Source organism: Brassica napus, chromosome C2, assembly GCF_020379485.1.
Source record: "Brassica napus cultivar Da-Ae chromosome C2, Da-Ae, whole genome shotgun sequence".
NCBI classification, from domain to species: domain Eukaryota; kingdom Viridiplantae; phylum Streptophyta; class Magnoliopsida; order Brassicales; family Brassicaceae; genus Brassica; species Brassica napus.
The window spans coordinates 30,724,135-30,746,280 of NC_063445.1; the positions used below are offsets into that span (position 1 = coordinate 30,724,135).

At 38.6% G+C, this 22,146-nt stretch overlaps 5 protein-coding genes across 7 annotated transcripts; 1 reads left to right on the forward strand and 4 right to left on the reverse strand.

Annotated features, from left to right (window-relative positions):
* Window positions 1-3: 3 nt before the first annotated feature.
* LOC106422257 (UDP-glycosyltransferase 72B1) lies at window positions 4-1,732 on the forward strand. The gene has a single exon (XM_013863070.3). It carries the CDS (start codon window positions 177-179, stop codon window positions 1,626-1,628), a length of 1,452 nt encoding a protein of 483 aa, XP_013718524.2. The 5' UTR covers window positions 4-176; the 3' UTR covers window positions 1,629-1,732.
* An 837-nt stretch (window positions 1,733-2,569) lies between these two features.
* Window positions 2,570-3,527, reverse strand: LOC106422224 (MYB-like transcription factor ETC3). Of its 2 annotated transcripts, none has more exons than XM_013863038.3 (3): window positions 3,304-3,527; window positions 2,886-2,973; window positions 2,570-2,747 (listed from the first exon to the last, which is right to left on the reverse strand). In XM_013863038.3, the coding sequence occupies exons 1-3, from the start codon at window positions 3,368-3,370 to the stop codon at window positions 2,669-2,671; spliced, it is 234 nt and encodes a 77-aa protein (XP_013718492.1). In that variant the 5' UTR covers window positions 3,371-3,527; the 3' UTR covers window positions 2,570-2,668. The 2 variants fall into 2 exon arrangements, with proteins under 2 accessions (XP_013718492.1, XP_013718493.1); XM_013863039.3 differs by having other exon boundaries at window positions 2,886-2,970; window positions 3,304-3,479.
* A 4,259-nt stretch (window positions 3,528-7,786) lies between these two features.
* LOC106412752 (postreplication repair E3 ubiquitin-protein ligase RAD18-like) lies at window positions 7,787-19,084 on the reverse strand. 2 transcript variants are annotated; one of them, XM_048748146.1, is made up of 6 exons: window positions 18,776-19,084; window positions 18,578-18,689; window positions 18,401-18,507; window positions 17,637-18,337; window positions 17,108-17,302; window positions 16,918-17,030 (listed from the first exon to the last, which is right to left on the reverse strand). In XM_048748146.1, the coding sequence occupies exons 1-4, from the start codon at window positions 19,082-19,084 to the stop codon at window positions 18,173-18,175; spliced, it is 693 nt and encodes a 230-aa protein (XP_048604103.1). In that variant the 3' UTR covers window positions 16,918-17,030; window positions 17,108-17,302; window positions 17,637-18,172. The 2 variants fall into 2 exon arrangements, with proteins under 2 accessions (XP_048604104.1, XP_048604103.1); XM_048748147.1 differs by lacking the exons at window positions 17,637-18,337; window positions 18,401-18,507; window positions 18,578-18,689; window positions 18,776-19,084 and adding an exon at window positions 7,787-16,788 and having other exon boundaries at window positions 16,893-17,030; window positions 17,108-17,595.
* On the reverse strand, window positions 14,004-14,402 carry LOC125582333. The gene has a single exon (XM_048748974.1). It carries the CDS (start codon window positions 14,400-14,402, stop codon window positions 14,004-14,006), a length of 399 nt encoding a protein of 132 aa, XP_048604931.1.
* LOC111203110 (glutathione S-transferase T3-like) lies at window positions 15,501-16,274 on the reverse strand. The gene has a single exon (XM_022696556.2). The coding sequence runs from the start codon at window positions 16,272-16,274 to the stop codon at window positions 15,501-15,503; it is 774 nt and encodes a 257-aa protein (XP_022552277.2).
* Window positions 19,085-22,146: the final 3,062 nt, after the last annotated feature.

Below are 22,146 nucleotides of genomic sequence, written 5' to 3' on the forward strand. Positions count from 1 at the left end.
AAAAGAAGATAATCTGTTTTTCTCCGGTTGATGATACACACACGAACTCTCTATATAAAGCCATTACTCAATACCTAATCAATTACAGAAAGAGAGAAAAGTTTAAAACAATTACAAACTACTGCAAAAGTAAAGAAGCAAAGAAAATAAGAATATATTCTTGAAACTTTGCATCAATGGAGGAATCAAAAGCGCCTCACGTTGCGATCATTCCTAGTCCTGGAATGGGTCACCTCATCCCACTCGTCCAGTTTGCTAAACGACTCGTTCACCGCCACGGCGTAACCATAACCTTTGTCGTCGTCGGCGATGGTCCACCGACAAAAGCTCAGAGAACTGTCCTTGACTCTCTTCCTCCTTCTATATCCTCCGTCTTCCTCCCTCCCGCCGACCTCACCGAACTCCCTCCGACAACTCGCATCGAAACTCGGATCTCCCTCACCGTGACTCGTTCGAACCCGGAGCTCCGGCGAGTCTTTGACTCGTTCGCGGCGGAAGGTCGTTTGCCGACAGCGCTATTTGTCGACCTTTTCGGCACGGACGCTTTCGACGTCGCCGCCGAGTTCAACGTGTTGCCGTATATTTTCTTCCCGACAACGGCAAACGTCTTGTCGTTTTTTCTTCATTTCCCTAAACTTAATGAAACGATGTCGTGTCAATTCAGTGAATTAACGGAACTGGTTAATCTCCCCGGATGTGTACCGGTCTCCGGGAAAGATGTTCTTGATCCGGCTCAAGACCGGAAAGATGACGCGTACAAATGGCTTCTCCATAACACCAAGAGGTACAAAGAAGCCGAAGGAATTCTTGTGAATACTTTTCTCGAGCTGGAGCCAAATGCTATAAAGGCCTTGCAAGAACCGGGTCTTGATAAACCACCGGTTTATCCAATTGGACCGTTGGTTAACGTTGGTAAGCAAGAGAGTAGTAAGGACGGGATCGAAGAAGAGTCCGAATGTTTAACGTGGTTAGATAACCAACCGCTCGGTTCGGTTTTGTATGTGTCGTTTGGTAGTGGTGGTGCACTCACATGCGAGCAGTTCGATGAGCTTGCTCATGGTCTTGCAGACAGCGAGCAACGGTTTCTTTGGGTCATACGGAGTCCAAGTCAAATCGCTGATGCTTCGTTTTTCAATCCGCATAGCCAAAACGATCCGTTAACATTTTTACCACCAGGATTTTTAGAACGGACTAAAGGTAGAGGTTTTGTTATCCCTTCATGGGCTCCACAAGCCCAAATTCTAGCACATCCATCTACCGGAGGGTTTTTAACCCATTGTGGATGGAACTCAACTCTAGAAAGTATAGTAAGTGGTGTTCCACTCATAGCATGGCCATTATACGCCGAACAGAGGATGAATGCGGTTTTGTTGGCAGAAGATATCCATGTTGCGCTTAGGGCGCATGCAGGGGAGGATGGGATGGTGAGACGAGAAGAGGTGGCTAGAGTGGTTAAGGGATTAATGGAAGGTGAAGAAGGCAAAGGTGTGAGGAACAAGATGAAGGAAATGAAGGAAGGAGCTAGTAGGGTGCTGAATGATAATGGGACTTCTACAAAGGCACTTAATCTTGTGACATTAAAGTGGAAAGCCCACCAAAGAGAGCTAAAGCAAAATGGCAACCACTGAATATATATGTATGCGTCTAATATATGATGATGATTTGTATAATCAAACGGTGTGATATGTGCAAAATGTGTTTTGTGTATGAATGTTACTTTTTTTTTGCTGCTTTCATGTTATCAACTTTTATTTGTACATGATTTTGGTTTTTGATTTATTGGCGACTAAAGTTGTAGATGCATGGTGCAATCAAGATCCGCTTAGAAGAAATTGTTTGTTTCAGTTACAAACACTTGTTTTAATTTCTTCACTTATCAATAAAAATCTCTCTTTTGATCAAAAAAAAAATCAATAAAAATCTCTCTAAGGTTTTTAAACAAAAAAATATTAGTATTTTAATATAACTTTTTTTTTGTTTTTCTCTAAAAAATTGATATCTCTCTAAGGTTTTTAAAATTTTCATTTGAGAATTCTCTTGGCTCCTCTCTCTTCTTTTTCTATTATTTTTACTTTTATAATCTTGAAACTCTTGTTAGAACTCTTCTAGAGTTGCCGCAGGATATTACAGGAAAACTATGTAATGTAGGAAGAGGAATAAGTGCGTGTCTATGGACTGTGGAGTAGGTGAAATAGCGTTAAATAAAACAAGTGGGTCCTGAAGACAGCATGTCGTTTATGACTTGTAAAACGACGTCCACTTTTGTTTGGGAGTAGGTTGTTTGCCACTTTCCAAATCCACCGTGTCAAGCTTTAAGCAGTGTTGGAGATACATATTTCTACAACTTTCCTTCTAAAATGGTAATGCAATTACTTCCTATTACCAGCACACCTCTTTTCACCTATCCGTATTTGTAAATTTTGTATCATCAAACTTTATCTTCGGAAAAATTAATAAAAAATAGCAAATGTTCCATCATGTCCTACGCACAACACTCGGCCTTATTTGTTAGAAGAAGTCCAATTTTGTTTCTTTCATCTCTTATAGAGGCCCAAATATTCTTAGTCCATGATAAAATTCCGTTTGAGATTCATAATTTAGATTAAGAACCTTTTCTTATTACAAAGTTGGTATTATAAAAATTAATCAGTGGAACTTCATAGATAATTCAGTTATTCTTCATGACCCAAAACCTCTCAATTTCTTGTGCAGTTCTTCCTGGGATCCTCCCAGCTATCAACTCCCACCTTTCACCAAATATAGGAAAAATAAACACAAATAAAGATTTAATTAGTGTTAAATAAACTAAAACTGTTTCTTCTTCTACGAAATAATGTCGATATCGCAGCAGGTAATATGTAATTAACATTTTTAAAGGATCAAACCTGTCACCGACAAGCTTATGCATTCGACAGACCAAATCTTCTTCTTCTTGATTCATATTCAGAGCTTCCCACTCAATACTACTCACTTCTGTTCCACGTCATCACCAGTATTAAATGAATATCAGTTCTACGGTGCAAGTTAGCAGTACTTATACAAACTAACTTGATATAGAGTGAGGCTTAGTTTAGCGTTAGTTTGGTTGTATATATACCAAATCATTGTGTACAGATTTAATTAATGAGAAAGTCTATGTCCATAACAAATTTGATCTCTTTCTATCATCTTCGTCGTTGATCTTCTACAAAGCTTTATAACCAGTTTCTCACAATATAAAAAAATTCTTTTTTTTTTTGAAAATTAATATAAAAAAATTCTTTTTAACGTGGAAAAGTTTAAACGATGTTTCGAGCTTATTACCTTGAGATGAAGAAGAAGCAACAATGGGACTGGTCTTGGTCTGCTTCGTCCTGAGATGCTTATCCATTTGAAATGGCAGCTTACTATAAACGTTAGGGATGTGAGAAGTATAATAAATATGAGAGAGATGGGGTTTGGAGAGAGAATGGTTTGTTTTTGTTGTTCATGAGGAAGAACACCAACCACTCCTTTCTATTTATAGCAACCGAGTTAGGGGGGGTAGGGGGGGGGGGGGGGGGGGGGAGGTTGGTCGGTTTCCATGTTAAGGAATCTTAGTTTGCCTTTCTTTCATTGATTAAATCATCATTGTTAGTACTTGGTAGTATCTTGCAACCAGTAAAATCACATGTACCCGTGACTCTATTAACTCCGTTGTGATACTTCGGAACATCAGCTGAATAAATAAACTGATTCCTACCGTTAGTTAGTTAGTTAAGATCACTATCAACTATTTTAAACTCCTCTATTTTTTTTTTTGAATGAATGTGAAATTATATTCAGATAAAAAAACATTTGTACAATAGCTGTGGGATTGTTGTTTTTAAATAGAAAGTGCAGAACACCGATTATAAAAACTCAAATATACTCATTTTGAGTCAAACCAAATAGCAAAAGCATCCCCATGCCGGCCTCGCCCAACTTCCTCCATTTTGTAGTAAATGCTTTTAAAACTAACTGCAAATCGTTTTGTATTTTAAAACATTATACGAGAATTAAACTTTTATTTTGATCAGTTATGCTTATCAGATTTTTTTGAAAAAAAAAAAATTTCCGGGTCTATAAAGATATAGACCTAACCCCCGGGTGGGAGATGCATCCCACGGATAAACCATCTATCGGGTATTCAAATGGACCAAAAACCAGTAGTCCATATCCGTTATGTTTATCAGATAAAGAGACCAGAGCACAATTTTGTGTGTTTTAATTAATAATTCACGTGAAAATTTTGCAAAACGATATGCTATCGGGTATAGCAACCGAGTTAGGGGGGGTAGGGGGGGGGGGGGGGGGGGGGAGGTTGGTCGGTTTCCATGTTAAGGAATCTTAGTTTGCCTTTCTTTCATTGATTAAATCATCATTGTTAGTACTTGGTAGTATCTTGCAACCAGTAAAATCACATGTACCCGTGACTCTATTAACTCCGTTGTGATACTTCGGAACATCAGCTGAATAAATAAACTGATTCCTACCATTAGTTAGTTAGTTAAGATCACTATCAACTATTTTAAACTCCTCTATTTTTTTTTTTTTTGAATGAATGTGAAATTATCTTCAGATAAAAAAACATTTGTACAATAGCTGTGGGATTGTTGTTTTTAAATAGAAAGTGCAGAACACCGATTATAAAAACTCAAATATACTCATTTTGAGTCAAACCAAATAGCAAAAGCATCCCCATGCCGGCCTCGCCCAACTTCCTCCATTTTGTAGTAAATGCTTTTAAAACTAACTGCAAATCGTTTTGTATTTTAAAACATTATACGAGAATTAAACTTTTATTTTGATCAGTTATGCTTATCAGATTTTTTTGAAAAAAAAAAATTTTCCGGGTCTATAAAGACATAGACCTAACCCCCCGGGTGGGAGATGCATCCCACGAATAAACCATCTATCGGGTATTCAAATGGACCAAAAACCAGTAGTCCATATCCGTTATGCTTATCAGATAAAGAGACCAGAGCACAATTTTGTGTGTTTTAATTAATAATTCACGTGAAAATTTTGCAAAACGATATTCATAAAATGACTATATATATTAAGAATTTTAAATAATATTTAATGTTATTTTTCAACTGAAAAATATGAACAAATGGTGAAAACTTTTAAAGTGAAAAATCCAGAAGACCTAAAAATATATTGATCGACCTCACTCCAAACCAACAACAGAAAAATCTTTTAATTTATACTTAATTTGAAGCACAACGCGACTATACGATTACATATATTTTTTTTTTTGAAAAAAGGCTTATATACGATTACATATATTACCTTGTCAATGATAAAAATACAATATTACTCACTATTATTAAAAATTCCTCATAAAAATATAGTTAACATTATTTCATGTGACAGTATCTACATAACTGAAAATATATAACAAAAAAAAACAACGCATCCCTATTGTTTTTCTTAAAACCAAAATAAAACGATACAAGTTAGTTTCATTCATAACAAAAGAATACAAACACATCTATTCATCTGCTAGATTAAGTTGATGGAGTAAATATAAATGAAATAAATAAAATAAAATATACTAGAAAATGAAATAAATTCATCTTACTTATTTTATCAGAATTGCATTTTTCGTTTAGTTTTTCTTTATATATAATCGACAAAATGATTTCTATTTATTCAAGATAAATTATAAATGTTTTAGGGTCTAGTGGCAAGCGGAAGGGTCATACTTTAGGGTCTTACCCAACAGGTGCATGGTTCGAAGGACGGCAGCTAATGGATTTGTGGTGATTATCTTGAGAGACCTTTGGGCCTAATACAGAGACGCCCATGTCCAAACTACGTATAACCACTAGTAGATTAACATGGGGTGATCACCAACCCTTCTAGATGCTTTCGGCGGGTTCCCCGGTGGACTATGCCCATATTTTCAGTGGACAGTCATTACGCGATAGTCGAATCTTTTTCGGAGGCATCCAAATATCAGGACCATATAAAATAAATAAATATTTTTGTAAAATTGATAGAATAAACTATTTTGTATCATTCTATTTAATAAAACTTGTAATCCAGTTGCAGATCTACTGTATAATTAACACAAAAGCTTCTTTTATTTTCATCCTCCTACATTTAAATACTAAACTTGTGAAATATATTTTGTTAGCACTGGAAAAAGCTATGTTGAAAGTTTGGTAGGGAGAAGTTAAATATGGGGATATTCCATTTTATTCCCTTTGTGTACTCGTAAAGAATTATGTATGATAGAGTTATATATATAGCCTCTACAAGTCATTCTTACAAGAAAAAGTGGTTAGGTTTTATTTATTTTATTGAGGTAAATAGTTTTTAAAATTCTGAACCAATAAAGCAGTTGTAATAAAACGTGGTTTGTTGTTGTAAGGCCCGCTTTTTTTCGGCTTCAAGCCTATTTGGGACCATTTTTGGATGATTGAGGACCAACTATCCAAATTCCAAAACACTTTCATGTTTTGTACCGATGACACTCCCTATCTCCTTTTTGTGCACTGATTACATTATTAAAAAGGTGTGCTTACAACCGGAGCGATGCGCATCACTAAAAGAAAAATGTGATATGATAACAGGAGAAGCATGTTCAAAGTAAAGAAAACCAAAGATGGTCTTTACTTGTATTTCTGCAGCCGGAGCTCCGAAGAGCTTGTCAAGTCGAAATCAACGATGATGTCCCTATCTCATTCTAGAAGATACATGACCGGGAAGGGAGAATAATCAAATAATTTCAAATAATAAATTATACTTATCAGAAAGTAAATTCTTTTAAAAGCACAATTTTTTTTTATCACAAAATAGTATTATCTCCGGTCAAGTTTTCTATTTTTTTTTTCTTATTTCACAAAGATAATTTTTTTTATATATTTAAAGTACTTTTGTATACTTTTGAAAAAAATTAATTAAGAATATTTGAATTGAATAAATTTCATTGGTGGATAATTATTGGAAAGTGTATAGAAAATACATATTATATTTTTAATAAGCGTAAATACTCAAGAAAATTTTACTTTTAGGAACGAATGAAGTACCAAAAATTAAATAGCATTCATTAAAGAATAAAAAAACTAAGGTAACCTTAGTGAATAAGAAATTTAATATAATAATTATTTTAAAATTATTTATTTTAAATTTTATATCTTAAATTTAAAATTCTAGATCCTAAATCCTAAATCTCAAACCTTAAACCCACAAAAAATAACTATTCTTGACCAATTAACCCTAAAAATATATGTTTTTAATTTTTAATAAACATTATTTTTGTTATTTTTATGATAGTTTTTTAATACTATCCAATTGTATTTCTCTTCTAAAAATGTTTTACTGGAAGGCTATGTACTCTGATTTTTTTTTTGTAGAGAAATAGCTTTCTTCTTATCCTAAGCAAATGATGAAAAAATCACATCAAGTAACAATGTTGACAAATAACTAGTCTAATTAAACTTAAGATAAGTTAATTGGGTTGATTGATTATCTAAGCGAACTATTGAAGTAATCACTCAAATAATGTATTTGAGGCTGACTTTCAGTTATATAAAAATCTAGATAATATGCTCTACGTCAAACTCAACTACCTTGACATCAATTTGTTAATCAGTGAAGCTCAACACCTATTAGAGGCCGAATAACTAAGGTCTACGCATATTTATAAAGAAAACATTGATTCCAGATGGGTTTATGCTAAGTATATATCATAACTTTTCACTAAGAGCATCTCTAATCCACTTCTATTTAGTATTCTATTTAGTATTTAGAGATAAAATCACTACAACCATCTCTATTTTTTGCCTCTAAAATAGAGATTGCTATTTTTTTCTCTTTTTTTATAGAGGAATAAATAGCATTCTTCTGTATTTGGAGGTCTCTATTTTAGAAAAATACATTGGAGCAAAACTCATCTCTATTATAGAATTTCTTTATTTTAGAGGTAAAAATAGGGGAATATATTGGAAATGGTCTAAGCCTTCATGTAGAGAATCTGTCCGGCTTAACAGAAAAATCCACCTCCATATCCGAAGCAGAAGGGATAGCCGGCTCATCCTCAAATGTAGGAGGAACGACGCCCTTGATGTTAGCCTCTGCCAAAACTACGGTCTTGTACTGATCCATCTCCTTGGCCAAATTCCACTTGCCGGTTTAACGCCTGAGCCACTCTCTCATTAGCTCCCAGCGAGCGGTAATCCTCGCCCCATTCACGGCCATCACCATCTCGTACATAAAAGTCTCCGCTGACTTTCTAAGGTCGCTCATGATTTTCTCTAGTTCCTGTTTTTCCTTGCCTAGGGTAAGCGCCTCAGCCGAGGACGCCTCCACCATGGACTCTTGGGCCTTGACCTTCGCCTGAAGATCGCAAATCTCCATTTCCCTGGCCGCGCATTTGCCTTTCTCTTTAGACAGCTGGCAAATTAGCTTTTCCAGTTCTTCCCGATTAGAGGACAAGCCCTCTTCCAACAATCCCTCTCCTAAATGGTGAAGTTGAGAAAAATTCTATTGCAATGCAAAATTATCATCAGACGAGAGTATATCAAAAGACTAAAAATAAAGACCAATTAAACATCCTGCTTACCCGAAGGAGTCCGCCATGGAAAACTTGAATCACCTCCGAAGGTTCTCCCTCCGAAAGATGAGTCTGATCCTGAAGAAATACTTTGGAGTTCAAGTTGGAGAGAACAGTGGATAGCCCACCAGAAGAGTGCCCAATATCGGCTTGATTGACGAGCTGACCTCGTAAGTACACCATCCTTTGAATTCTTCCCCTGAGACGAAGAAGTTGGTTCTACTTTCACCACTGTCTTGCGCCTGCTCTCGGTGATCGTCATATCATCATCCGAGGTATCCTTGCTGACGGATCCTTTTTCACCGACACCGCCTTTGTCGCCTCCTGGAAAGCGACCATCAGATATTGCGCAGCGTCTCCTGACATGTTATCTGAAAATTAACATCAAGGCGGGAGTCGTTAAATATTCGATTCGAGATTTGCATATTGAAAAAGAAAGAAGGAAACTTACCCCACAGCCTAGTGCGTTGCAACACCTTTGAGGTTAGAAAGTACACCACCTGACGGCGTTCGAGGGGAAGCGTTCACGTGCGAAGAACGTTACTTTCTCCCTCCGAAAGAGCATGATGAGTTCCAGCTGCACACAAAAGTTCAGATATGTCAATCAGCAGGTCGAGATAAGCCACCTATCGTATCATATACCTATCTACGAAATTCCATCGATCAAAGGATCCTGGAAGGATCATAAAAGCATATCTCTCCTGCCATTTCTTCCTGAAGACATTAGCTTTACGGTCATTCTTCGAAAGTTCCTCTACGATCGGCAAACCGCTGCAAGGGCGGAGATGAAAATGAACCTCGCCACCGCTGATGGGGGCTAAATGATAAGCGTAGAGCACCTTGTTAACACCCAAGGGGAGGCACTTTACGTCCTCCAAGTTCTGAATAGCAATGAGAATCCTCCAAGCGAGAGGGTTGAGTTGAGAAGGTGAGATCCGGAAGTAATCACATAACTCTGCGATAATCGATGGCACTTCTTCTCTGAATCCCGAATCAAAGAAGGCTTCGTAAACGGTGATCTCTTACGGCATGCAGTTATAAGCCCGCTCAGACGAGCTAGATGCACGGAGAACAGCAGAAGGAGGGAGTAGATATTTCTTCCGCCATTCTGCAAAATCGTCATCCCCCACCAACGACGCGGGACCCACCAGAGGTGGAATCAGAGGGGCGTAAGACAATGTAGCTGGAGCCAAGAGGTTATGCTCAGTTTCGTCGTGCGGATCTGATGAACTATCGGATTTGGAGATGGGAGAATCCATTCTCCTCTTCGATTTGACCTTCTCGACTGTTAGAGGAATGGAAGAACCAGTGCGCTTTGACATATGTGAATCGTCTCCTGACCAATAAACTAGAGGATGAGAGAGGATAGAATTGACCTACGCACCTAAACGACTGGAAAATCACGATCTACCTAATCCTAGAGAGAAAGAGTGAGAAATGGTACCTAAAGGTGAAGAAGCCAAGACCGAGCTGTGCGATTATGGAGTGAAAAAAGAAAGGGTGGCATTTAAATTAAGAGTCGTTGATATTCTCGAGAAAGCTGCTAACCTCGATCCCCTTAAAAAAATAAAAGAAGAAAGGGGAGATTTCAAAATTCAAATCAAAACCCCCTTTTTTTACGAAAATCGAACGAGGAAATAGATTTAGCCAGTTCGAAAATATGGAAGGAAAATCAGAGACATTAAAGCTGAGTTGATCGACCAAACCCCCGAATCCATAGAGGTAAAGCTCCGATGGAGCACATCCCTCCAGCATCAAGACCAAGGGCCTGGCCGCTGAACATAGCGACTATCTTATGCTCACTGAAGCGAAGAACATCCCTTCGACTAGTCCTGCGTCAACCTACGAGGGCCATTCCAGGTCATGAACCCTGCATACTAGTCCTATCATCAACAAAAATGAGGAGCCAGGGCTTCGAGCCCTGCAAGATCATCTCCAAACAGGTCTAGCACCTACGGATATCAACTATGGACTCCGATTTATTCATGGGAATGCCGGCTTTCCTCCAGGTTCAAACACGATTCAGGCCTAAGAAGAACCTGTGAAACGGAATAACTGAATCAATATCACGCCTAAGGGAGGCCTGCCGAGAGAGAGCAGCTCCGATTGACTCAAGTGCATAGGTTATCTCCCGAATTCGATGACGAAATCAAGAAATGAGGGGCATGCTGTTGGGAAAAAATAATCCGGTATAAGAATCCCCCAGGCCTCGGGCAGGATACTGGCCTCCAGGTTCCTACTAAGAGAAAGACCTGGTTCCTACCGTTGCTTCCATCTCCGGGTAAAATTGAAATTTTCTACTTAAGGGATCCTTCCATATTTCCAAATATGGAAGAGTTTAACCTACCTAACCGACATCTCCACAACTATATAAGGGGAGCCCATACCCAAGAGCAAAAGGATCGACATTCATAGACTAAGAGATTAGAGATAGACGGCTAGAACTAGGGTTTATACACCAAACGTTGTAGTTTCCTGCTCATTCAATCAATAAAACATCTCTTTGCTCTCTATTCTTGCTCGTTTTCCAGCTCTTCTATTGTTCTGTAGTACTCACAAAGATCCTACACAAAAATACCCTAACACGTCACACACGCTTTCTTCGTGTGTTACACTCAGCATTCCTACGACCATCTCATTCTTTACCATGTTTTCATCACTCTATAGCTTACATGTCCTAGTTAAGCATGTCTCCTCCATGTAGCATCTTCATCTCTGACATGTAAACACTCCGGATAGCTAATCTCCATCGGAGTTTTGTAGAGACGGTTTGGGGATCTTGTAACACATACAAGCAATCTTCCACATGAATTTGTGAGTGTTAAATAGACGGCTTTCATTTTAGCCTCACATCTGTTTTCTGTTGCTTATCCAAGACTCAATATGTTATGGTTCACATCAGATATATAATATATGTCTTTGAGTGCCTTCTTTGCACCAGCCTTGCACACAAAGGTAACCACAAATTTTCCTAAAATGTCAACACACGATCCATCACCAAACTTCACCTTACCTTTGATGTTTTGATCGAAACTCGAAAAGAACTTCTTGTTTCCTGTCATGTGATTACTCGCTCCATTATCCAAATACCAAACACTTGCATTGCCTTTGTCGATATCAAGATTCTTCGGAATCAGTTTGTCTTTATTCAAGAACACAACCTCGTGTACGTAAAGGGTGCCGGTCTCTAGTGTCTCGTTTATGTTGGTTTCTTGATTCTTTATTGGTTTCCCGGAACAGACAGTTGATAGTGACATGGATTTTCACATCTCCAACATATCACCTTCGGACGATCCTTCTTAGAGTTTTTATCTATGGTGTGTGACATGGTTTTGGTTGTTTAACCAACCTCGTCCTCTGCCTATTTCATTCCGTCCTCTACATCTACCACGGAAACTCTCGTAGTTCCTCTGACTATGCTAGCCGTTATTTGGAAACATATGTTTCCCTTGGTATTCTTTCTGAGTTTCTTCCCCTACACGCTTCTCACAGGCCTTTAGCCTTCCAACTATATCCTTAAAAACCGTAGAATTTAGGTCTAGGACTTGCTAAAGGGACTATGATCTTGATGTAATTTTGTCTCGGAAGTCCCTTCAAGAATTTCTTCACCATCTTGGACTCTTCTATGTTATCTCCTAACGAGGCTGCTTTGGAGGGTAGGCCCGATATATTTACCGCAAAGTCATCGACCGTATCATTATCATCGATCCTCAACCTATAGATCAAACCGTCTAAGTCAAAAGATGAAGAAGTGGTCAATAGATCGTTGCAAGGCTTCCATCGTTGCAAGTCTTCCTCGTACGTCAGAGAATTTGCAGGAGCTATTGCATTGCTTAGAACAGAAGTTAGTAGAGCCAACCCGCCATTGAAGCTCTTGAAGAAGCTTTCCATGGAGATTGGGTTGGGGTCTTCTTTGGTGGAAAGATGCTAGGGAGTGAGAAGGGTCTCCGTGGTTCTGATCTCTTTTCGGATAAAACTGACATAGGAGAAAAGCTAGCGACTTTCAAAGCTTCCATAGCTCTCTCTTTCTCTCTACACTACACCAAGCAGTGTCTTCTCCGTATCATCAAACGTTCAGGAAAGATTAAAGAAGAAGTGGCAAAAGTGTGAAGACAAGCATGAAGCGGTTTCTAGTAAGCTGACGTGAACTGTGTAGTCAATCTCAGCCACAGCTTCATTGACGCGTGGCATTTTCGGATGAGATGTCTCTTGAATGTCTTTGGTGTAAGAGTAAGCGCATAGTCAAATCAAACGTGTGTGGACTAGATATACGAAGATGCTTAGAGCAAGAGCATTAGTGAACCCCCCTTGGGGTTCATAAGAGTTTTTTAATATTTTTTGGTGGGTCCATGAATAGTTATGAACCTGTATCTATTGTTTTCTGCATTAGTGAACCTGAAGAAGGAGTTCATAGGAATAAAATAATAATATTTATATTTTCAAAAAAAAAAATCAAATTATTGAGAATACAGGAATAAAATATTAAAAAATATTATAAATATTTTAAAACTTTTTATTCAATACATTAAGAGTAGATTACATAAATCGAGAACATACAAACATACAAACATTATTCATCTTCATTACCAAACTTTTTCCATATATTTTCCATTAAATCAGCTTTCAAACGATCATGCTTCTTTGTATCTCGAACTTCTCTGCGAATGCCTAACATATCACTGACATGGATACTTTCTCTCCTTTTCACCTTCGAACTTCTGCTTGACTCTCCTGACTCGAACTCAGATGTATCAATTTGAGCGTATCCGTGTCGTTCGTTCTCTACTATCATATTGTGCAATATGACACAAGTTCTCATTATCTTTCCTATCTTTTCCTTGTCCCATAGTAGAGCTGGGTTTTTAACAATTGCAAACCTCGATTGCAATACTCCAAAAGCCCGTTCGACATCTTTTCTGGTGGATTCTTGACGTTCAGCAAATAGCTTTGCTTTAGGACCTTGAGGAAGTAGGATGAATTGGATAAATGTTGCCCAATTCGGATAAATTTCGTCCGTAAGGTAGTAGGCCATACGATAAGTGTGGTTGTTGACCTTGAACTTAACTTTAGGTGCTCGACCTTGTAAGATGTCATCAAAAACTGGTGACCGATCAAGAACATTGATATCGTTGAGGGTACCTGGTAATCCGAAAAATGCGTGCCATATCCAAAGATCCTGTGATGCCACGGCTTCTAAGACAATTGTCGGCTTTCCTGAACCACGTGTGTACTGACCTTTCCAAGCCGTTGGGCAGTTTTTCCACTCCTAATGCATACAATCGATGCTGCCTATCATCCCTGGAAACCCGCGTACCTCTCCAATATCGAGTAATCGTTGAAGATCCTCAGGTGTAGGTCTTCGTAGATACTCATCTCCAAACAATTGTATTATTGCATTAGTGAAATTTTGCAAACATAAACGTGCTGTACTGTCACCAAGTCAGAGATATTCGTCATATGTATCTCTCGATTGACCATATGCGAGCATACGTATAGCTGCCGTACATTTTTGAAGTGCAGATAGCCCGTTCCTTCCGCAAGCATTTCGTATTTGCTGAAAGTATGGAACTTCATTACTTATATGTTCGACAATGCGAAGGAACAATGGCTTGTTCATTCGAAAACGCCTCCTAAACATTTCCGGTGGGTATGTAGGATTTTCCTTGAAATAATCGTTCCATAGTTGATTGTGTCCTTGTTCCCGATCTCTTTCGATATAAGCTCGTCTCCTCGGCTTGTTGGGGTGAGGATGAATCACTGAGTCGATGAAATTATCAACTACTTGGTCGACCATTTCTTCTAAAGCTTCATCAACTTCATCACTTGATGAGGAAGACATTGGGTGGTTTTTTTTTTTCCTAAAATGACAAAAGGAGATTTGTAACTAAAATTTAATTAATTGTACATATTTCTATAATTTTTTTTTCATTAGTGTATCATTTTTTATCAAAATCTATATTTTTTTTCCATTATTCTATCATCTTTTTCATAATCTATATTTTTTCACATTATATCATCTTTTATCAAATTGTAATTTTTTTTTTCATTCTTCTATCATATTTTTTCATAAGCTATATTTTTTTTTCATTCTTCTATCATATTTTTTCATAAGCTATATTTTTTTTCATTATTCTATCCTCTTTTTTCATAATCTTAATTTGTTTTTCACATTATATCATCTTTTATCATAATCTTAATTTTTTTTTCACATTATATCATCTTTTTCATAATCTATATTTTTTCACATTATATCATCTTTTATCATAATCTAACTTTTTTTGCATTATTCTTTCATATTTTGTTCATAAGCTATATTTTTTTTCTCATTAGTGTATTATTTTGTATCAAAATCTATATTTTTTTCCTTTATTCTATCATCTTTTTTCATTATCACTTACCTTGATTTGGAGCTTGAAGTTTGTTGTTAAATTCACTACTACAAGAGAGAAGTTTGAAGCTTCAAGTTTGATGTTTGAGCACCACGATCAGCTTGCTTGAAGGGAGAGATTAGGTTTTGGATATGTGATTGTTGACAAGAGAAGAGAGGACAGACACAAGAGAAGAGAAGAGACAAGAGAAGAGAGGTGACATTGTTTTACATCCGTGAGATTGTTTTACAAAGTGAAAGACAAAGTGAAAGACATAGTTTATATAAAGACATAGCTACATCCGTGAATCAACAGCCAAAAGACATCAAGTCCTACACATAGTACATCCGCAATAAACATATAGAAACAAACAAAATCCTTCACCTGCAACACCCCGCAACCTTCCAACCCGTGACCTGCAACACCCCGCAACCTTCCAACCCGTGACCTGCAACACAGAAGAGAACATAATCAATAAACAAGCTAATACACTAACCAAATACACTGCTACTACTCAAAGAAAGGAAAACAGATTGAATAAACAAAAACAAGCTAATACACTAACCAAATCAAAGCATTTCAGAGATTAGCTTATTCTTAAGAGCCACTTCATGATCAGAAAGTGTGTCTATGTTTTTGGCTAAGAGGCGATCTAGGATCTTTTGTTTGGATAGGGTGTTTTTTTGAGCTAGGATGGTTTGTATCCGATCAAAAGCTGCTTCGTTTGGCTTCTTGCGTTTGGCAGCTTTCCTAGCTTTAACACCCGGAGGCCTAACCTCTTCCTCGTCAGCCACCACTTGCGGACCACCTTCCTTACTTTTCTCCTTCGGCTGAGAGTGTGATCTCCATTTCTGATCGAACCGAAGTTCCCTCCAGCAATGTTCAAGAGTGAACTTGACATTATAGTCATTGAAGTAGATGTCATGCGCAGCCTTCATGACATCATTCTCTGTTTGGCCACTCGATTGCTCCTTCAACGCACTTTCACGGCATCCCGCAAACCTGCAGACCTCCGCATTCACCCTTCCCCACCTCTGCTTACATTGACTCCAGTGTCTTGGAAGGGAGCCAACGAGGTGATGACTCGAATTGAAATACTCCCATCTCCTCTTCCAAAAGGATCCTAACTTCTGTTTATTACTGACAATGGGATCCTTGCTGGTGTTCAACCAAGCACTGATCAACACAATGTCTTCTTTGATTGACCACTTTCTCTTTTCCACTGGTTTAACTAACCCGGGAGAGGTAACAGGTGCCTCAGCAGAGTCTACGTCTAGTGGTGGACTGCTCTGTGAGGCTAACAGGTTAACAAACCCGGGAGAGTGTAGGGAAAAAGGGTCCATTTTCTGTTTTGGTTTTCTTTGATGTTTAGAGGTTTTAGTCATTTTTAAGGGTGGATTGTTTGTGTTTTTATAAGTGGATTCCCTATGTTTTAAACTAGTTTCGCTTAGGTTAATTACACAACAACAACCATAGTTAATTACACAACAACTAAATTTTAATACACAACAACTTATTCACAGTTAGCATTCATTACACATCAAATCATTTTTATTTAACTAGAACAATTTTTAAACTTTAACCAACAAACACAACAATGAATGATAAAGCAAATTCAAGTACGAGTTATACTCTAGCTAGTTCAGATCATTTAAAGCTCTACTCAACCTACTTCAGTTCTAGTTAACGTCTAGCTACGAAGCAACCAAAACGCGTAGTTCTAGTTCAGTTAAGATGGACTCTAACCTCTGGTGGTTATTCGAAGCAAAGCTTCTCCAGGTCAGCTACTTGCACCGTGAGGTTATAAACCTCCGCAGTGAGGCGATCAACCTGCCGAGTGAGCCCTTTAGCCTGTGCCTGCACATGGAAACAACAATGAAAATGTCTTATTCACATAATAAGTTATTAAAAAAAATATGTAGAGAAAAATGTGACACAAAAAAAAAAATTTCTTTACAAACCTCTAGTGTCTTAATCTGGTTTTTCAGACTCGGTACGAACTTCATCACCTCCTCAGCCTCCTCCAGACGCTTAGTCAAGCTTTCGATCTGCTCCTGGACACCAATCACCCAAGGCTGACGATAGTGAAACCCATCAGCCTTGTTTAGAACCAAAAAAATTTCAGCATACGTATGTTTATAAACATAATGAATGAAAATGTTCTTCAGAGTCTTACCTCGTAGTTGGCGCAGGTGAAGAAACGCTTCCCAGGAAGAGTGTCGTACTCCTGCTTCACTCGAACCTCGTCGATGATTCTCCCACCACAGGAACACCTTCTCGGAATCCCGTATTCTGAATCGCAAGTGTATGAAAGCATGTTGATGTAGTCCTTTCGCCTCTTTGAATGCTTTCTCTCTTCTGAGAGATCCATCTGTAAAACAAATCGAATCTATTTTAGAACATTAAAATCCAAACAATATAATAAACGACCCCTATATCAAACCCTCTTGAGGATTTACAATTATTAAACGAAACCCCTGAATCAATTTATAACCCTACTCGAAATCCCTCTATCGATTTGAAATCTCAGAGAAACGAACCCTAAATGAAACGACCATGACGATTTACAGCAATTATTCGAAACCCAGATATCGATTTACATCACAAACTCGAAAGCCCCAAATTGATTTGAAATCCGAGAAAACGGTTTCGAGTTTCGACCACAAAATCGACCCAATTCAACCCTCAATCTACTCGATACTCACCTGAGCAAGTGGAGAAGACACTCCGTCGTCGATTAGAATGAGAAAACCTCCGGGAGACGGCGTCGCACGAGAAATCGCCTCTCACAACGAAACCCTAGCTTTTTGGTCGAGAAGAGCAAATGAGTCGATACACGGGGAAGCCCAACTTTCCTCCTCCTCTACGCGCTTTCTTCAACAAATCACCACACAACGCGTGGCTTGAACCCGCTTCATACGATATCACTCGTAAGGCCCGATTCATCAAAACGAACCCATTTTTTATTTTCTTTTATTCATCGGCCCCTTAGAACTCGAGCCCATGAACCCATATAAAACCCCTGCTGCTCATGGTCTTATGTTTCATATTTTAAGTGATGTCAGCATGAGATAACAGGCTAAAGACATTTAAACTGGAAATCAAACCGAATTTCTTTTCGGATCACACGAGTCAAATCAATTAAACCGCTTATAAACCAGCCAACCAATGAATCAAACGATCTGCCTAGCAAAAAAAACTCTGATTAGTAGTGGAACTGAACCGAAGCGCGTCTACCGGTTTACACGTTCCACTTGACTTTCCTCATCACCCCCAACGCCTTGGCCATCTCTCTCTTTGCCGTCTCCGTTGTATCATTCGCTTCTTTCACCATCTCTGCCGCTTTCTCCGCCATCTCCTTGGCCTTCGCCGCTACCACCTCCATGCTTTCCACCAGATCCACAATCTCATCCCACGAAGTTGGATCTTCCGCCGACGTTTCCCCGTGGGCATCCACTATACCCATCACTGTTTCAACATCTTCCACCATTCCCGCCGACTGTGCCGCCATGGCATCCGCGTCCTTCCTTATAACCAATGCCTTTGCCAACATTGTTGACACCTCCTTCACCATTGCTACAGAGACCTCTTTGTAAGAGCTTGGGTTTAGATTTGAGAAAACAGAGAGATTTAGATTTGTACAAACCTCTGGCTTTCTGACGTACGTTGGCTATCTTTTTCTTGATATCCACGGCTGTGTTGAAAACTCCAAGGGTTGGCTGGTTACACACAAAACAATTGGTGTTCTTCTCGTGGTGCTGCATCATGAAACCCAAAACAGCCATGAGAAGCTCTGTTTTCACAAGTTAACAAATGAGTAGCTCTATTTTCACAAGTTACATACCATTAGGGCACAGAGATTGCAGAAGTAATGGTTGCAGTTTGTTACAACTGGATTCAAGAATGGTTTTCTGCAAATGGAACATTCTAGAGGCAATGCATCCTCCTCCTCCTCCTCCTCTATTGTCTTGAACTCAATCTTCCTGGCTGTTGGTTTGGCCATCTTCTTGAGGGTTTCTAAACCGGAGGTTTCGTTTTTGGAGGCTTCATCAAGCGTTCTTTTGTTTGAGTTTTGAGTCGTTTGGCCTTCCTGAGACTTAAAGTCTTGCTCAACAGCAGGGTGAGACTCTTTAGCTTCACCAGAATCTGTCATTCTTGCACCCGATGAGATTAAACGAATCCACCTACGCATCATGAATCATGATTGGGTTAGTTTTGAAAAAAAAAAAGAAACACCAAGAAATCCCTAAGTTTATACGAACAGAGATTCCAATAAAAGAGACCAACAACATAATGCAGAATTCGTTTATAATGAGCTATGAAAATCCCATACTTCGAAAGTAGTACAAAGAAGAAAGAACAGAGAGAAATTGGCATTAAGAAAAGAAAAGAAGAAGAAGAGTTGTGAAATAAGAAAAGCCGACGGTGGCGAGAGTCTTCCGATTTAGAGAGCCAGGCAGAGAAAAGAAGAAGAAGAGTTGTGACAGGTTAGTTAGTTTGATCAAAAAAAAAAAAAAAGTTAGTTACTCTGCTTAGACCACCTCCATCGGTAGTTCTAAGGAGAAGTTCTAAACTGAAAAAAAAAAAAAAAAAAAAAAAAAGCTAAAATTAGAGAAAACTGCTGCCTAATTAAGAGGAAGTAGAGTTGTTAAAAACCCCATGCGTGTCGCTTTATTATGGCTTTTTTTTTTTGCCTTCTTTCTCTTCCTCTTCGTCGTCTCTTCGTCTTCGTTCTTTGTTCTTCTTTTTGGTCTGAGAAATCGATGGGGACAACAAATTGGGTGGGGATCGTTTTCGGTGGTATGGAACGTGGTTGCTATCAAGGAGATCGCCATGGAGATCGCGATGTCGGGGATTTTCATCTCGAGGAAGATCAATCACCCCAACATCATCCGCTTCATTGACATGATCGATGTTCGTCAAGCTCCTATCTTTGAGCTTCGTTTGTTTCTTAATTTCAGTATTTTGTAATAAGCGCTTCTCTCCACCATCTCTGGAAAATTCTTAACAGGATCCTTTTTCTCAGAGGAGTTGTTTGGCTCGACGAGATGGTAATCGAAAGTGGGAGTGTAGTCTCTTGTGCCTAAACCCATCGCTTCTATGAAACCCATGTGAAGCTTACCCACATCGGGGATCTCGTACCAAGAATAGTCGAAGTATGTTCCCCAATTAATGGTCAGAGTTAGGAAGGGAGATGTATGGTATGTTTCGGGTAGAAAGAGAGTGTCATTGCGTGATTGATCATGTCTTGTTCTTATGGGATAGATATAAAAGAGTGTTCAAATGGTATGACTCAATGCAATTTTCTCTTTTAGTATGGTTGTTTAATGTTTCCAGATCAATGCAATTTTCATTGTTTCACCATGCTTCTACTTGTAGACGGTCTAGCTTATTTTGACAAAATACCGTTGAATAAACTTTTGTCTGTGTTGCACAAATTAAAGGGCATGTACAGTTCTCTGAAGCTACTCGGGGTTTGGTTCCTTATCTTCGGTTTTAGAACAAACTAAGCATATCCCAAAATCCCTTTTAAATTGCAATCCATGGACTTAATCAGTACTGACGCACAGGCCGTGAGAGACTGGTCCTACTGCCACCCTGACACTGTTGACGACCTTCTGATCCCAAACCATCAAGAGATGACACTACAAGAAAACATCGATATTCTGACGGACATTCCGACGGAAAATGAAATCCTCGGAATATACCGAGGAATTTCCGAGGAAATTCCGAGGAAACACAAAATTGGGTTTCCTCGGAAAAAACCGATGAATTCCGAGGAAATATTATAGCCGTTGGAGAGCCGTTGGGGGATTTTACAAAATTCCGAGGAAATTCCGACGAACTAGTTTTGTCCGTCGGAATTCCGTCGGAATTTCCTCGGTATGTTGGCAGGATTTAAACTATAAATACAAGCACTCCTCTTCCTCTTCATTCACTTCATATCTTCATCCTCCCTCTTACTCTATTTACATACGAATTTGATTCATAAAAAATATGTCTTCTTTAAATTATTTTCGTTCTTGGATTGATCGACCTCATTTGGATCCGAACACGAGATTGCTTACGGAAGAATACCAACGAGGTATAACTGAATTCATGGGGTTAGTTCACCGACAACCGGAAGCAAAAACAGGTATGTTAAGATGTCCTTGCTCTAATTGTAAAAATAGAAAGGTGGACATCCGACTTTCACTCACTTCCCAACCGACAAGCAGGTTCTGTGGTTTCGTCAGTTTGCGGTAAGTATTCTAATTTTTTACTTATATTTTTAATCTTTAATATAAATTTTCTACTAATTGTGTTTTTTTTTCAGCAAGAGTTCAACTGGAATTCCGATGAGACGCTCTTTATCTATCACCACTTCGTCCATAAAGTAATGGACAACTATGGGAAGCAGATCCACGAGTGGAAGAAGAAGTGGGAAATCAATAAGGTTCGATTTAATTTATTAAACAATTTTTTAATTTATTAAACTATTTTTTAATTTATTAAACTTTTTCTTTTTTTTTTAATTAAAAGGTCCCAAAGTCGATGAACGACACGGTCTGGAAGGAGTTGTGTGTGCATTGGGATAAGGAGGAGACGAAAGAAACTTCTTCCACCAACTCCACCAACCGCAGGAGCGACCGTAAAGGGAAGGGCATCTACAAGCATAACTTGGGTGCTCAATCTATTGCCACTCTCGGAGATCGCATGGTAAGTTCAACCGCTTTTTCTTCAATTATTTGAGTTTCAGAATTTAAATTTATTGTGCATTTCTTCTAATTTCTAATGTTTCTTTAATTTTATGTTTTTTTTCAAGGCGGAAGAAAATGATGGTGAGCCGGTCGATGATCTCGCCCTAATGAGGAGGGCGTATACCAACAAGAAGACCGGCCAGATTGATGACGGTCTTGTGAGGGACGTGGTCGACCTGGTCCAAACTCAGGTGGTAGACGAAGTGTCTCAGCTTCAAACCGAGGATGACGCTTCGACGGCTTCGACCAACTTGTCCCGGTTTCGAATCAACGAAATCGTTGAATCCGTAAGTTCTTTTTTTTTTAAGTTCAATTCATTTATTTCTTGGTTTAAATTTCTAAATTTGGCTTTTTTCTATTCAGTCGGTTCCAAAGAAGAAGGGACGTTTGTTCGGTTTGGGTCGTCGCACCCGGTCGGTTCCTCCTTCTTCTGCAACACCGCCCTTTGTTGATCCAGAAGTACTTACGGCTCAGT